General features: G+C 41.4%; 2 protein-coding genes across 4 annotated transcripts in view; one reads left to right on the forward strand and one right to left on the reverse strand.

The window, feature by feature from the left end:
* Positions 1 to 14,224, reverse strand: part of LOC113059402 (cyclin-dependent kinase 14) — a 151,103-nt gene that overhangs the window by 44,621 nt on the left and 92,258 nt on the right. The window lies entirely within an intron of this gene.
* LOC113059400 (tripartite motif-containing protein 16-like) lies at positions 9,797 to 13,910 on the forward strand. The gene is made up of 6 exons (XM_026227869.1): positions 9,797 to 10,410; positions 10,610 to 10,705; positions 10,785 to 11,018; positions 11,294 to 11,453; positions 11,594 to 11,641; positions 11,838 to 13,910. Exons 1-6 carry the CDS (start codon positions 9,820 to 9,822, stop codon positions 12,356 to 12,358), a joined length of 1,650 nt encoding a protein of 549 aa, XP_026083654.1. The 5' UTR covers positions 9,797 to 9,819; the 3' UTR covers positions 12,359 to 13,910.

The following is a 14,224-nucleotide window of genomic DNA, read 5'->3' on the forward strand; positions in this document are numbered from 1 at the left end:
CCCAGCATCCGACTCTGACTGCCTTGACCTCCCCCAGAACGGCCTTCAGGTGGTCAGATGCAGCCGAGGCTGCATTTGCTAAACTGAAGAGTCACTTCGTTTCGGCTCCCATTCTGATTGCCCCTGATCCATCACGTCAGTTTGTGGTGGAGGTCGATGCGTCAGAGGTGGGGGTAGGAGCAGTTCTTTCCCAGCGGTCTCCCTCAGATAACAAGATACACCCTTGCGCGTTTTACTCTCACCGTTTATCTCCCGCGGAACATAATTATGATATTGGTAACAGAGAGTTGTTGGCGGTCAAAGTGGCATTAGAGGAGTGGCGTCACTGGTTAGAGGGTTCGGGGGTGCCCTTTATCGTTTGGACTGATCACAAGAACTTAGAGTATATACGATCAGCTAAAAGGCTCAATTCCAGGCAGGTTCGGTGGGCACTTTTTTTTGGTCTTTTTGATTTTACTCTATCATACCGCCCAGGCTCAAAAAACATCAAGCCCGATGCTCTTTCTCGTATTTTTGGTCCATCCGAACGCCTGTCCACTCCCGAGTGTATTCTTCCTGAGACATTAGTGGTCTCCACTCTGACATGGGAGGTCGAATCGAAGGTCCTGGTGGCCTTAAAAGGGGTAACGCCTCCGCCCGCATGCCCACCGAACCGTTTATTTGTGCCGGATGAGTTAAGGTCCTGTGTCATTAAGTGGGGTCATTGCTCTAACATAGCTTGCCATCCAGGGGTTAATTGAACCAGATATTTGGTCAAGCAACGATTCTAGTGGCCAGGTATGGCTCGCGACATCCACGATTTTGTTTTGGCTTGCTCGGTTTGCACCACTGGTAAGACTTCCAACCGTCCTCCAGATGGGTTACTCCAACCGCTGTCTGTCCCTTCGAGGCTCTGGTCCCACATTGCGCTAGATTTTGTCACCGCCCTCCCACCCTCCCAAGGGTATACGGTTGTTTTGACCGTTGTGGACCGGTTCTCGAAGGCGACCCATTTCATACCCTTGGCCAAATTACCTTCTGCCAAGGAGACAGCAGTCGCTGTCATTGACCACATCTTCCGGATACATGGCCTCTCGGTGGATTTGGTTTCTGACAGGGGGCCCCAGTTTGTGTCCAAATTCTGGCAGGAGTATTGTAAGTTGCTGGGGGCAACGGTTAGTCTTTCCTCTGGGTTCCATCCCCAGACCAATGGTCAGACCGAGAGAGCCAACCAGGATTTAGAGCGTATGATGCGATGTTTGGCGTCCAAGAATCCTTCCTCCTGGAGTCAACAACTCTCTATGATTGAGTACACACATAACTCGTTACCAGTGTCTTCTACGGGCCTCTCCCTGTTTGAATCTAGCTTAGGTTACCAGCCACCTGTTTTTCCCAGTCTGGAATCCGAAGTTGCGGTCCCCTCTGCCCACGCCTTTGTCCAGAGGTGCTGTCGCACCTGGAACAGAGCCCGTGAGACTCTGTTGCAGGTGAGGGTGCGCACCAAGGCTAAGACCGATCGCCACCGGTCAAAGCCACCCGTATATGTCGTTGGTCAAAAAGTGTGGCTTTCTACTAAGAATAATACACTCCGCTCCATTGCTAATAAACTTGCTCCCAAATTCATTGGCCCGTTTACTGTCACCAAAATCATTAGTCCGGTGGCAGTCCGCCTCAAATTGCCTCCAGCGTACAGGAGAATTCATCCCGCCTTTCATGTTTCCAAAATTAAACCAGTTTTTTATTCACCGCTTAATCCGCCTGCCCCGGTTCCTCTACCGCTGCGACTTGTAGACGGGGAACCAACCTATTTTGGTTAACCGGATTCTGGACTTGAGGCGGAGGGGATGTGGATTCCAGTACTTGGTGGACTGGGAAGGTTACGGTCCGGAGGAGAGAAGTTTGGTTCCTGCCCGGGACATTCTGGATCACTCCCTTATCGATGATTACAATCGACAGGTAAAGGGTGGTGGGAACGCCGAGAGGCACCATGTAGATCTACGTCACTCTACAAAGACATTTTAGACACCGTTCTACCCCAGTAATCACAATATTACCTCAAGACTTCTTATGTACACTATATCTCTAAACACTGATTACCTTTCTTGTACCTGTTACTTCCACTTATTTGTATATACTGATCCGTCTGTGTCTTTCTGTCTAAGGGCACTGTAGTCACTTAAAAATCTCAGTGCTCTCCATGTACGTCTATGTCTTATGTCTTGTTATTGTCACTGTATGTCTTAGCCTCGTCATAAGCATTTCAATGCCCAGTTTTCCCCTATGCAAATGACAAATAAATGCCTCTTGACTCTTGAGGTTGTGAATGAATGATTGGGATCACTTGGAAATCACGTATAGTTTTAATTTAAGTGTGTCAACTTCTAGTATCTGTAGCTCTAATGTGATATAATGAATATGAGATTGAAACTGAATCTGTGAAAGTACTGGATTGAGAAGCGTTACCAAAGATCAAATCTGATATTCCTGAAGGTTATTGAGTGAAGTGTGGAGCTGATGAATTTTGATTTCTGTTTTCTGTAGAGTTTCCAGTCTCTCTCAGCACCTCCTGAATCTACAGATGAAAATAATTATCCCTACATTTCTCTCTACACTTTTGATACTCTGAGAGAATCTGTCCATCAGCTGAGAGACAAACTGGAGGATTTCTGCAAAGAGGAGCTCAAGAAGATCTCAGACAGAGGTAAAGTCCTGGAGATTCATCTGCTCTAAGAAACCAGTCCATCATCATCTCATATCATGCAGAACATCATATTAGAAATGTCTTAGGAATGGATGCAGGATCATTAGAATCACGCTGTTCATGTCTGTTGATTTCCACAGTCACATTCACCAACATTGATCAATGGACCAGGAACGACTTCCAACAATGTAAGTCAGTAAGAAAACAAGCAGAATAACTGAGTGTGTTCATGGTCTTCCTGTAGAAGAGTTTTATAATTGATGATGTAAATGATGATTTGCACAGATATCTGTTCATCTGTACTGAGACCCTGATGAGTTCAGCTTCATGAAAAGATCAAACAGATTCATAATTCCTGTTTCTGATGTGTTTTATCTCCATCAGATTCTCATCAGCTCACTCTGGATCTGAACACAGTGAATAAACACCTGTCTGAGAGCAACAGAGTGATTACTAACACTGGAACAGTCCAGCTCTATCCTGATCATCCAGACAGATTTAATGTGTATCGTCAGGTGTTGTGTAGCGAGAGTGTGTGTGGACGCTGTTACTGGGAGCTGGAGTGGAGTGGAGAAGAAGTGTTTATATCAGTGTCATATAAGAGCATCAGCAGGAAGGGACGGAGTTATTTGTGTTTGTTTGGATCTAATGATCAGTCCTGGAGTTTGGACTGCACTCCCTCCAGTTACTCATTCATACACAATAACATACACACTGTTATCCCTGTAGAGTCCATCAGCAGGAGAATAGGAGTGTTTGTGGATCACAGTGCAGGAACTCTGTCCTTCTACAGCGTCTCTGACACAATGAGCCTCATCCACACAGTCCAGACCACATTCACTCAGCCGCTCTACCCTGGGTTTAATGTTTGGTCCGGATCATCAGTGAAACTGTGTTAACTTTTCTGCAGCTGAACTTATGTCACTGAAATAACATGTCAGAATAAATGTGTAATAGATACTTAGACTGTAAGATCAGTGTGTGTGAGTCCTGCTGGGTCCTACATTTGTGAAGACTGAAATCAGTCATCGTGGCCTTTTTCTGGCCACAATGAAGATTGGGAGTTCATTTTTGCAGCTTATATCAGAAACTTAACTGAATGTTTTGGGCTTGAACTGACCCATTTTTCTTGGCTGGATTACGATGTTTATATTGTGGAAAATGTCTTTCTTGAACTGCTTGCTCTCATTTTCTGTCTTTATTATGCTGACTTGATGAACTGAGAATATACAGATTTAAAACTGGTATGGTGACTTGGTAAGGTGAATTACTGTGTTGGATGTTTTTTTATGTTGGATGGTTTCTTTTTGTAAGGCTTGCTGAACAAATTTAAGGGTAGGTGGCTTATCGTTTAGATATACAGGGCTTTGTATGTTTCCTTGACTTAGACTGGATATGATCTATTTTGATTAAACAACAGTAACTCTGTTTGGCACCCCAACGTTAAAAAAATAAAAATAAATAAAAATCATGTGTGTAAGTGTGAGTAATTGAGTTTGTGTGTGCCTGGTACTGCCTATAATATGAGGACCAAATGTCCCTACAAGGAGAATAACACCTGATCTACTCTTCTACATTCACCCAGACATCATCCACAGAGTCAACACTCATCCACAGAGACTCATCCACCCCGTCCTGGGTGAACGCTGTGAAGATCACTGAGGATCTTGAAGATAACTATGAAGATCACTGAACTACTGGTGTGGTTTAACTACATCTGGGTCGTCCTTTCTGCAGTATACCACTCGGTAGCATGGACGATGCTCAAGTATTCGGCGGCGGAACTTACTCAGCTCCGTTTGCGTAATTTTTATCTTTTGTCATACATCTTCCCTTGGATATTGTGTACATACCACGTCGGAAATATATACATCGCGGGTCTCAGCGGAGTTATAACATCGATGGCTCATGTGCAATATGGTCCTTTGGTCATCTAAATCACGCCCGCCTAGGAGGCTTACACGGACTGTCAATCGCAGTGTTTTAATCAACCCGGGCAGATCAGTTGGCAACGATTCTGGTTAATACAAATTTTCCTTTGGATTACTTAATATACGATTGCTTTCCACCAAAGGACCCCTGGTGTACGATCTACTGTCTGACCGTGAGTTTGACTTTTTCTGTCTAACTGAGACATGGCAGAAACCAGATGGCTTTTTCCATCTAAACCAGTCTGTTCCCACAGGATATAGTTATGTTTGTAAATCTTGTGATACGGGAAGGGCAGGGGGGCTAGCAATCCTTTATAAAAGGAAATTGAAAGTATCCCAGTTAACTTTGTCTACATATTCATCTTTTGAGTCAACTGCCATAAAAATCAATGGTGTGATTCCTACTATCCTCATAACTATCTACCGTCCTCCCAAGAGCAATAATGCCTTTTTAACTGAACTATCTGAACTCTTGACTTACACTATCTATGTTCCATATCTTCAAATGTTATCCTTCTGAGTGATTTTAACATTCATACAGATAATGTCAGTAATGTATTTACGAGCAAATGTTTATCATGTTGGTATTGCTTTGGTATACAACAATTTAACACACTGCCTACTCGTACTAAGGGGCATACTCTTGATCTTGTTTGCTGCTATGGTATAACACCTTTTAATGGTACTGTTTCTGATCTATCCATATCAGATCACTTTCTGGTGTCATTTTGTACCAAACTGGCTATTTTTAAGGTAAACCTGTGTCGCCCGAATACATTTCGGAATATTAAGAACATTGATTTGCCTACTTTTGCTGATGAACTTGCCATCTTCTACAGTGAATCAGATTTCTCTACTGTTGATGAACTAGTAAAATATTACGATGATTGACTGAACATGATTCTAGGTGAATTTGCAGCTTTGAAAACTCGAACGGTTTCATTTGTACATTTAGCTCCTTTGTTAACACCTGAACTGCGTGAACTTAAAACTATAGGCCGTAGGTTAGAGCGGCTGTACATCAGGTCTGGTCTTACTGTTCATAAAGAAATGTATGCTGAACATATTCAAAATTATAAAAATGCACTGACTACAGCTAAATCTGATTACTACTCCAACGTAATTGGAGTTGGCAATGGTAACTCTAGGTCTCTTTTCTTGGTAGTAACCAATATATTGTTCCTGTAGCTCAACTGGTAGAGCATTGCGTTAGCAAGCGTAAGGTTGGGGGTTTCGAATCCCAGGGAACACATGATAGTAGAAAATTGTTAGCCTGAATGCAATGTAAGTCGCTTTGGATAAAACCGTCTGCTAAATGCATACATTTTATTAATTTAATATTCTGAAACCACCTGATTCTTTGCCATCTTATATATGTATTCCAATGAACTATGTGCTCGCTTTTTGACTTTTTTTGCATCTAAGGTTGAAAATGTACATCAGTAATTACTGTCAAATTTCAAATTTACCATTTATCTCCAAGGTAGTTGAGAAGAGTATTGCAATTCAAATTCATGAACATCTGTCCAATAATAACTTGTATGGAACATTTCAATCTGGTTTTCGTCCCCACCACAGGACTGAGACCGCTCTTGTCAGGATAACCAATGATCTAGCTGGCAGCTGACTCTGGGCTTTTAACTATACTTGTCCTTCTTGACTTGAGCGCTGCCTTTGATACTGTCTCACATAACATACTTATTGAAAGATTATTTGGTATTACTGGCACTGCTCTGTCTTGGTTTAGGTCATACCTATCTGGACGCAGTCATCATATTCAATTAAAAGGATTTTAGTTCAACAACAACATCTACAGTCACCACTGGTGTTCCCCAGGGTTCTCTTTTGGGCCCGCTTCTTTTCATTATATATATATATATATGCACCCTCTTGATGATATTTTAAGGAAATATGGTATTAATTTTCAGTTATGTGGATGACACCCAACTTTCTTCAGCCAAACCCACCAGTTCTTTGTCAAGCTGTTTAGCTGAAATTAAAGACTGGCTTTCAGCGAACTTCTTGAAGGTAAATGGCAATAAAATGGAGGGTCTGCTTGTTGGCACTAGATCTGTTGTGTCTAAATCTAATTGTTTTGCTTTACACATTGACAATACTGCAATCTGTCCTTCCTCTCAGGTTAAAAGTTTGGGTGTCATCATGGATAGCACACTATCTTTAAAAGCTTATATTAATAATATCACATGGATTACATACTTCCATTTGCGTAATATTTCTCTTTGCTCTTCTCACAGGTGTTCTCTCCCAATTGCTGCATAAGCTTCAACTGGTTCAGAATTCTGCAGCTCGTGTTCTCTCTAGAACTAAATGAAATAAAATGCATTATTATTATTATTAACACTGACATCTCCATGTGTTCTCCTGCCCAACGAGCACCTGGCTCACCATACCAGCGTCAGGACGGGACACTTCAGTCAATGTGTTGCCAAAAACACTCAAAGACACTGCATGGGCCAGACAGACCACCTCAACACAAACACCAACCAGAAACCCTCCATTTCACCACATGAACACATGAAACACCCTCCATTTGGACATCACTGGGGACCCCCACCAGACAAAATACACTACCTGAGAGCACCTCTTACACCAGAGACCCCGGACACTACTATATACCCCTGACTGAACCAGGACACCCACAGAAACAACCGCCTACAGCAGATCATCACCAAAGACCCCCACATTTAAAGAGAGCCCACCCCAGTCAGATGAACAAGACCAAGAAGTAGCTATGGCTCCCAGCAACCAACCCACCCAATGCTGACAACATATCCAACTACGCACCACTTCCACAACCTATCAGCTATGCCCAGAACCTCAAAGGAAAGCAAACACTCTGGAGATGGGGACATCAGACGGTTGCAGAGTTGTATAACTCTAAAGTCTAAAATAAACTGCATTTACACAGCCTAAACTGACAAATACCACATCTGGGTTAAACTCCACAAGGAGCTACCATTGTCCAAAAATGACACATTCTTATGTACCATAAACATCCCACCATTTAAGTGCCCAACTACAGTGAAGACATGTTCTACACACTGGAAAAAGAGAAAAGATACTTCCAGGCCAAGGGGAATGTGCTCATCCTTGGAGACATAAACACAGGAACAGTACTACACAGTATACGCGCCTAAACTCTGGAATAACCTACCTAACATTGTTCGGGAGGCAGACACACTCTTGCAGTTTAAATCTAGATAAAGACCCATCTCTTTAACCTGGCTTACACTTAACATACTAATATGCTTTTAATATCCAAATCCGTTAAAGGATTTTTAGGCTGCATTAATTAGGTAAACTGGAACCGGAACACTTCACATAACACCCGATGTACTTGCTACATCATTAGAAGAATGGCATCTACGCTAATATTAGTCTGTTTCTCTCTTATTCTGAGGTCACCGTAGCCACTAGATCCAGTCTGTGTCCAGATCAGAGGGTCACTGCAATCACCCGGATCCAGTACGTATCCAGACCAGATGGTGGATCAGCACCTAGAAAGGACCTCTACTGCCCTGAAAGACAGCGGAGACCAGGAAAACTAGAGCCCAGATACAGATCCCCTGTAAAGACCTTGTCTCAGAGGAGCACCAGGACAAGACCACAGGAAACAGATGATTCTTCTGCACAATCTGACTTTGCTGCAGCCTGGAATTGAACTACTGGTTTCGTCTGGTCAGAGGAGAACTGACCCCAACTGAGCCTGGTTTCTCCCAAGGTTTTTTTCTCCATTCTGTCACCGATGGAGTTTCGGTTCCTTGCCGCTGTCGTCTCTGGCTTGCTTAGTTGGGGTCACTTCATCTACAGCGATATCATTGACTTGATTGCAAATAAATGCACAGACACCATTTAAACTGAACAGAGATGACATCACTGAATTCAATGATGAACTGTCTTTAACTATCATTTTGCATTATTGACACACTGTTTTCCTAATGAATGTCGTTCAGTTGCTTTGACGCAATGTATTTTGTTTAAAGCGCTATATAAATAAAGGTGACTTGACTTGACTCTGGACCCCTCACATCCAGCACACTCCCTCTTTGAACTGTTGGCATCTGGGCACCAGAACGACCAGACACAGGGACAGTTTCTTCCATCAAGCAATCCATCTAATGAACAATTGATAATATACACATACACTTATTTATCTAACACACATACATAATGTACACTAACATTTTGCACATAATATACCTGTACATACATAACTGCTTTTCATTATATACCTGCCATACAATAGTCAATTTGTATATTGTCATTCCTTACCTAATTATTTGTATTTTTGTATTTTATTATTTTATTATGTTTTTTGTTCTGTCGCTGTCATTCTGTTGTAATGCGCAGCTTCTATCACAAAAACAAATTCCTTGTATGTGTAAACATACCTGGCAATAAAGCTCCTTCTGATTCCTTCTGCTTTACTGTCAGGTGCTGGAGCCACTTTCTGTACTTAATGTCACTAGTGCTGTTGTCCTCAAACGTTAGTCTGGAGACCAACATTGCTTCTCAAAGTCAGAAAAGTCATAACAGTGTTAGAAGAATGTTGTCTGTAGTATATTTTTTACTGGAAAACAATAAGATAAGGACTGATAAAGCACCTAACACTTTAACTGAAAACTGAGAGAGTATGTGAATGTGAGCATGTCTGTTTGTTTGTGTGTGTGAAGACTGAAGCCGACTGAAAGAATGAAAAAAAAACAGATCCATTAGTGTGATCATGAAGGAACTGTAAATCTGGACAGTTTTCAAGTCCTGCAGTTCAAGTGTAGTAACTAGGATGCAGAATTACTACAGTTTTTAAGACTGTTGTCCTGCTTCTCTGTAACTTGTATTCAACTTGTATTCCTTGAGTGTTTGTCTGACATCTAGAAGACATTTCATTATCAGGGTTCCACATTCCTAGTAAAGGAGAGTCACTTTCCCACAGAGTTTAGTTTGATCTGAATGAAACACACCTGAATCAACTAGTCAAGATATTTGCATTTTATTTTAATAACAGCCAAGTGTTGAGACTAAACACAGCGGTAAAGAGGAGCCTGCTTTACAGACTCACAGACACACCTGTTTTATACACGTCACTCACACAGAACCAGTAAACAGGAAACACGTGAGTTCAGGGAAAGTGAAACTGAAGTATAGTTGAGCTGTGGTGTGTTTGTGTCTCTGTATTCATGCTGTAAAATGGCAGAAGCCAGAATTTCAGTGGATCAGAATGAGTTCATGTGTCCAGTGTGTCTGGATCTCCTGAAGGATCCAGTGACCATCCAGTGTGGACACAGTTACTGTAGGATCTGTATTACAGACTGCTGGGATCGGGAGGATCAGATGAGAGTCTACAGCTGTCCTCAGTGCAGACAGACCTTCAGTCCAAGACCTGCTTTATCTAGAAACACCATGCTGGCTGAAGTGGTGGAGAAACTGAAGAAGAAACTGAAGGAGAGGAAACGTCCGGCTGACTGTGAGGCTGGAGATGGAGATGTGCAGTGTGACGCCTGTACTGGAAGAAAATACAAAGCTGCCAAGTCCTGTCTGATGTGTCTGAACTCTTACTGTCAGAATCACCTCGAACAACATGAGAGCTGGTTTAGAGGAAAGAGACACAAATTGACAGAAGCCACTGGACGACTGCAGGAGATGATCTGCCAGAAACATGAGAAGCTCCTTGAAGTTTTCTGTCGCACTGATCAGAAATGTATATGTGTGCTGTGTACGATGGATGAACATAAAAACCATGACACTGTATCAGCCGCAGCACAGAGGACAGAGAAACAGGTATTTAACACTAGACACTAATTAAATATTGCTGCCACTCCTTATGCTCTATCATAATTCATGCATGATGACTGTAAACTGGAGTTTGATCCTACAGCCATTAGTTATCAGTCCTACATTTACTGGATTCATCTGTTCAAATGATGATTTAGTGTCAGTAGTTTTCTGTGAGATTGACTATCATCTGTTTGTCCTGCAGAAGCAGCTGAAGGAGACACAGAAGACGCTCCAGCAGAGAATCCAGCAGAGAGAGAAAGATCTCCAGCAGCTGAGAGAGACTGTGGAGTCTCATAAGGTGAGTCTGGAGAAGAAGAGAAGTTTGTCTCCGTCTCAGTTCAGACTCACTGAAGCTGAATCACTGTGTGTCCTAACAGCGCTCTGCACAGACAGCAGTGGAGGACAGTGAGAGGATCTTTACTGAGCTCATCCGCTCCATTGAGAGAAGCCGCTCTGAGCTGATACGACTGATCAGAGATCAGGAAAAGACTGCAGTGAGTCAAGCTGAAGAACGACTGGAGAAACTGGAGCAGGAGATCAATGATCTGAGGAGGAGAGACACTGAGCTGGAGCAGCTTTCACACACACAGGATCACATCCAGTTCCTGCAGGTAACACACATCTAGTCTAGAAACATTCATTTTGTTCCTCATGCTGAACACAGAAACATAAACAAGACGTGTAGGTCATGAATTAATAATTGGTATCATTTGGAAATAGTTTTGTTTTAAGTGTAAAATACTAGAATCTGTAGCTCTAATGTGAGATAATGAGTATGAGAATGAAGCTGATGCTGTGAAAGTGCTGGATTGAGGAGCATTACTAAAGATCAAATCTGATGTTCCTGAAGTGTGGAGCTGATGAGTTTCATTTCTGTTTTCTGTAGAGTTTCCAGTCTCTCTCAGCACCTCCTGAATCTACAGTCGGAAATGATGATCCCTACATTTCTCTCTACACTTTTGATGCTCTGAGAGAATCTGTCCATCAGCTGAGAGACAAACTGGAGGATTTCTGCAAAGAGGAGCTCAAGAAGATCTCAGACAGAGGTAAAGTCCTGGAGATTCATCTGCTCTCAGAAACCAGTCCATCATCATCTCATATCACAGAGAACATCATATTAGAAATGTGTTAGGAATAGATACAGGATCATGAGAATCACACTGTTCATGTCTGTTGATTTCCACAGCCACATTCACCAACATTGTTCCCAGAACCAGGAACGACTTCCTACAATGTAAGTCAGTAGAAAAACAAGCAGAATAACTGAGTGTGTTCAGGTTATTCCTGTGGAAGGGTTTCATAATTGATGATGTAAATGATGTTTTGCACAGATATCTGTTCATCTGTACTGACACACTGATGATACACTGAACATGAAAAGATCAAACAGATTCATAATTCCTGATTCTGATGTGTTTTATATCCATCAGATTCCCATCAGCTCACTCCGGATCTGAACACAGTGAATAAACTCCTCTGTCTGTCTGAGAACAACAGAGTGATTACTAACACTGGAATAGTCCAGCTCTATCCTGATCATCCAGACAGATTTGATGTGTATCGTCAGGTGTTATGTAGAGAGAGTGTGTGTGGATGCTGTTACTGGGAGATTGAGTGGAGTGGAGAAGAAGTGTTTATATCAGTGTCATATAAGAGCATCAGCAGGAAGGGATCGGGTGATGAATGCTTGTTTGGATCTAATGATCAGTCCTGGAGTTTAATCTGCTTTTCCTCCAGTTACTCATTCAGACACAATAACATACACACTGTTCTCCCTATAAAGCCCATCAGCAGGAGAATAGGAGTGTTTGTGGATCACAGTGTAGGAACTCTGTCCTTCTACAGCGTTTCTGACACAATGAGCCTCATCCACACAGTCCAGACCACATTCACTCAGCCGCTCTATCCTGGCTTTTATGTTTGGTCCGGATCATCAGTGAAACTGTGTTGATGAATCAGAGTAGACTGACGAGATATTCTACTCATAATGCTTTGAGCTGCATGATAAGTCAGTAACAATGAGATGTTATAAAGTCTCTAATTTTCCCTTCATGACATTAGTACTGCAGCTGAACTTCAGTCAGTTAAATAACATGTCAAAATAAATGTGTAATAAATCATCATATAGACAGTAAGATAATGTAGACAACAGGTTAAGTAAAAAAAAGAATATTTAATAGAGGACATTTATTGAACCAAATTGACGCGCTACATGCAAACAATGTTCTTTGTTATTTTCATGTCAAAATAAAAGTTCATTTGTAATTATTTATCTTTTAAGAACAAGCAGAAGATTTGCCAGTTTCTCCAGTAGTGGGCGGAGCTAATGCACAAACGCAATCTCATTGGCTGGTGCTCATCTATTACGTACCTGTTTTGATTTTTGTAAATCAGTTTGAGTGAATGCTGACAATGTGATTAATTTTCATGAACCAAGCATCTCATCGATCCTTAGTGCGTTGTATATCGTTAGTATAGTAGTAGAATTAGTAGTAGTATTATCTTTTAATAATAATTTCTATTATCTATTGCTATTTTTTTTTTACAGAAACCCTAAATTGACAAATATGCATTCATACATGGTTACCAGGTTTTAGTTCTAATCACTAAATTTCTATAATTAAATAGTGCTTAATTATCATAATATCATTACATAATGCTTGACTGAATAATTAAGAATCTAAGAGTAAATAAGTGTTTGAGTTACTCTGCCGTTCAGTTCTGTTGATCTACATCTGATGTTCTGCTCTATATCTAAGTTTACTTTAACCTCCTTCAGAAAGAGACATGAGAAATGCCCTGCGTCTTCACTTTCACAGTCCTGTACCTCTGTTATGAAAAAGCTCTCTGAGAAACCGAGTTGAGCTCTAAAATCCCAAAGAAACTCCAGAACGAGTGGCTTCAGTGCTGGAATAACAATACAGTCTCTCTCTCTCTCTCTCTCTCTCTCTCTGAGTGCATTCTGGAAGTGTGTGGGTGGAGCTGGATGTGTGTGGAGTGAGAGAGTTTGCCTGCGAGTTGAGTGAGTTGCTCCATTCTTACTGTCCCTTCATTAGTTGGGTAGAGCTGTTAGAGATTGTTTCAGGGTTTAACTACAGTTAAGGAAAGTAAGGCTCTGTTAATCAGCGTGTGCTGATTGAAATGGCACCGCCTGGAAGTGTGATGCTTGAGTTTAGCAGTCGCACAGGTTGTTGGCCACAGAAGTGTTCTGTCAGCATCAAGAAAGAACAGCACAATTGTTTAGTTCTTAGATGACATGAATAAAGTTAATGAGATCATTGAGAGTGGAATCATCATAAAAGATGCTTAAACCACAGACTTTGATGCAACCTGCGACAAAATTCTTACTGTCATATGTTCCAACATTTATCAAAGATGAAGTGATTGAAACAGAATGGGCAAGGTGCACAAGATGGCACCATGGTTATTTATCTTAAGGGAAATAATAAAATATGTTGTGAAAATAATGATGAAACAGACTGATGTATGTGTACAATTGAGAAATGGATACTTCTGAAGATAAATCGCAGCCCATGTCTCACGAGGTAAATATTTAATATACAAATAATAATAATAATGCAAACATTTTCGAGAAATAAGTAATTTGCCCATTTACATATTTGGTAAGATAAAATACATTATATAGCTGTGTATACACACCATGAGTTCAACTTTCATTTTGTGAACAGTAGTGAACATTTGTGTATTTAATTCATTCACCAGACCCAAACATACACAAGTTTCAAATCCACTGGCTCAGTTAACATTTGTAGTATAGTGATAATAGCAGTGTATATCTTATTTGCATATGAAGTGA

Source organism: Carassius auratus, chromosome 41, assembly GCF_003368295.1.
Source record: "Carassius auratus strain Wakin chromosome 41, ASM336829v1, whole genome shotgun sequence".
Classification (NCBI taxonomy): Eukaryota; Metazoa; Chordata; class Actinopteri; order Cypriniformes; family Cyprinidae; genus Carassius; species Carassius auratus.

Coding starts and splice junctions, on each gene's coding strand:
- LOC113059400 (XM_026227869.1), top strand. CDS start 9,820: ATGGCAGAAGCCAGAATTTCAGTGGATCAGAATGAGTTCATGTGTCCA. Junction 10,706..10,784: donor AGACTGTGGAGTCTCATAAG/GTGAGTCTGGAG, acceptor GTGTCCTAACAG/CGCTCTGCACAGACAGCAGT. Junction 11,019..11,293: donor ATCACATCCAGTTCCTGCAG/GTAACACACATC, acceptor TGTTTTCTGTAG/AGTTTCCAGTCTCTCTCAGC.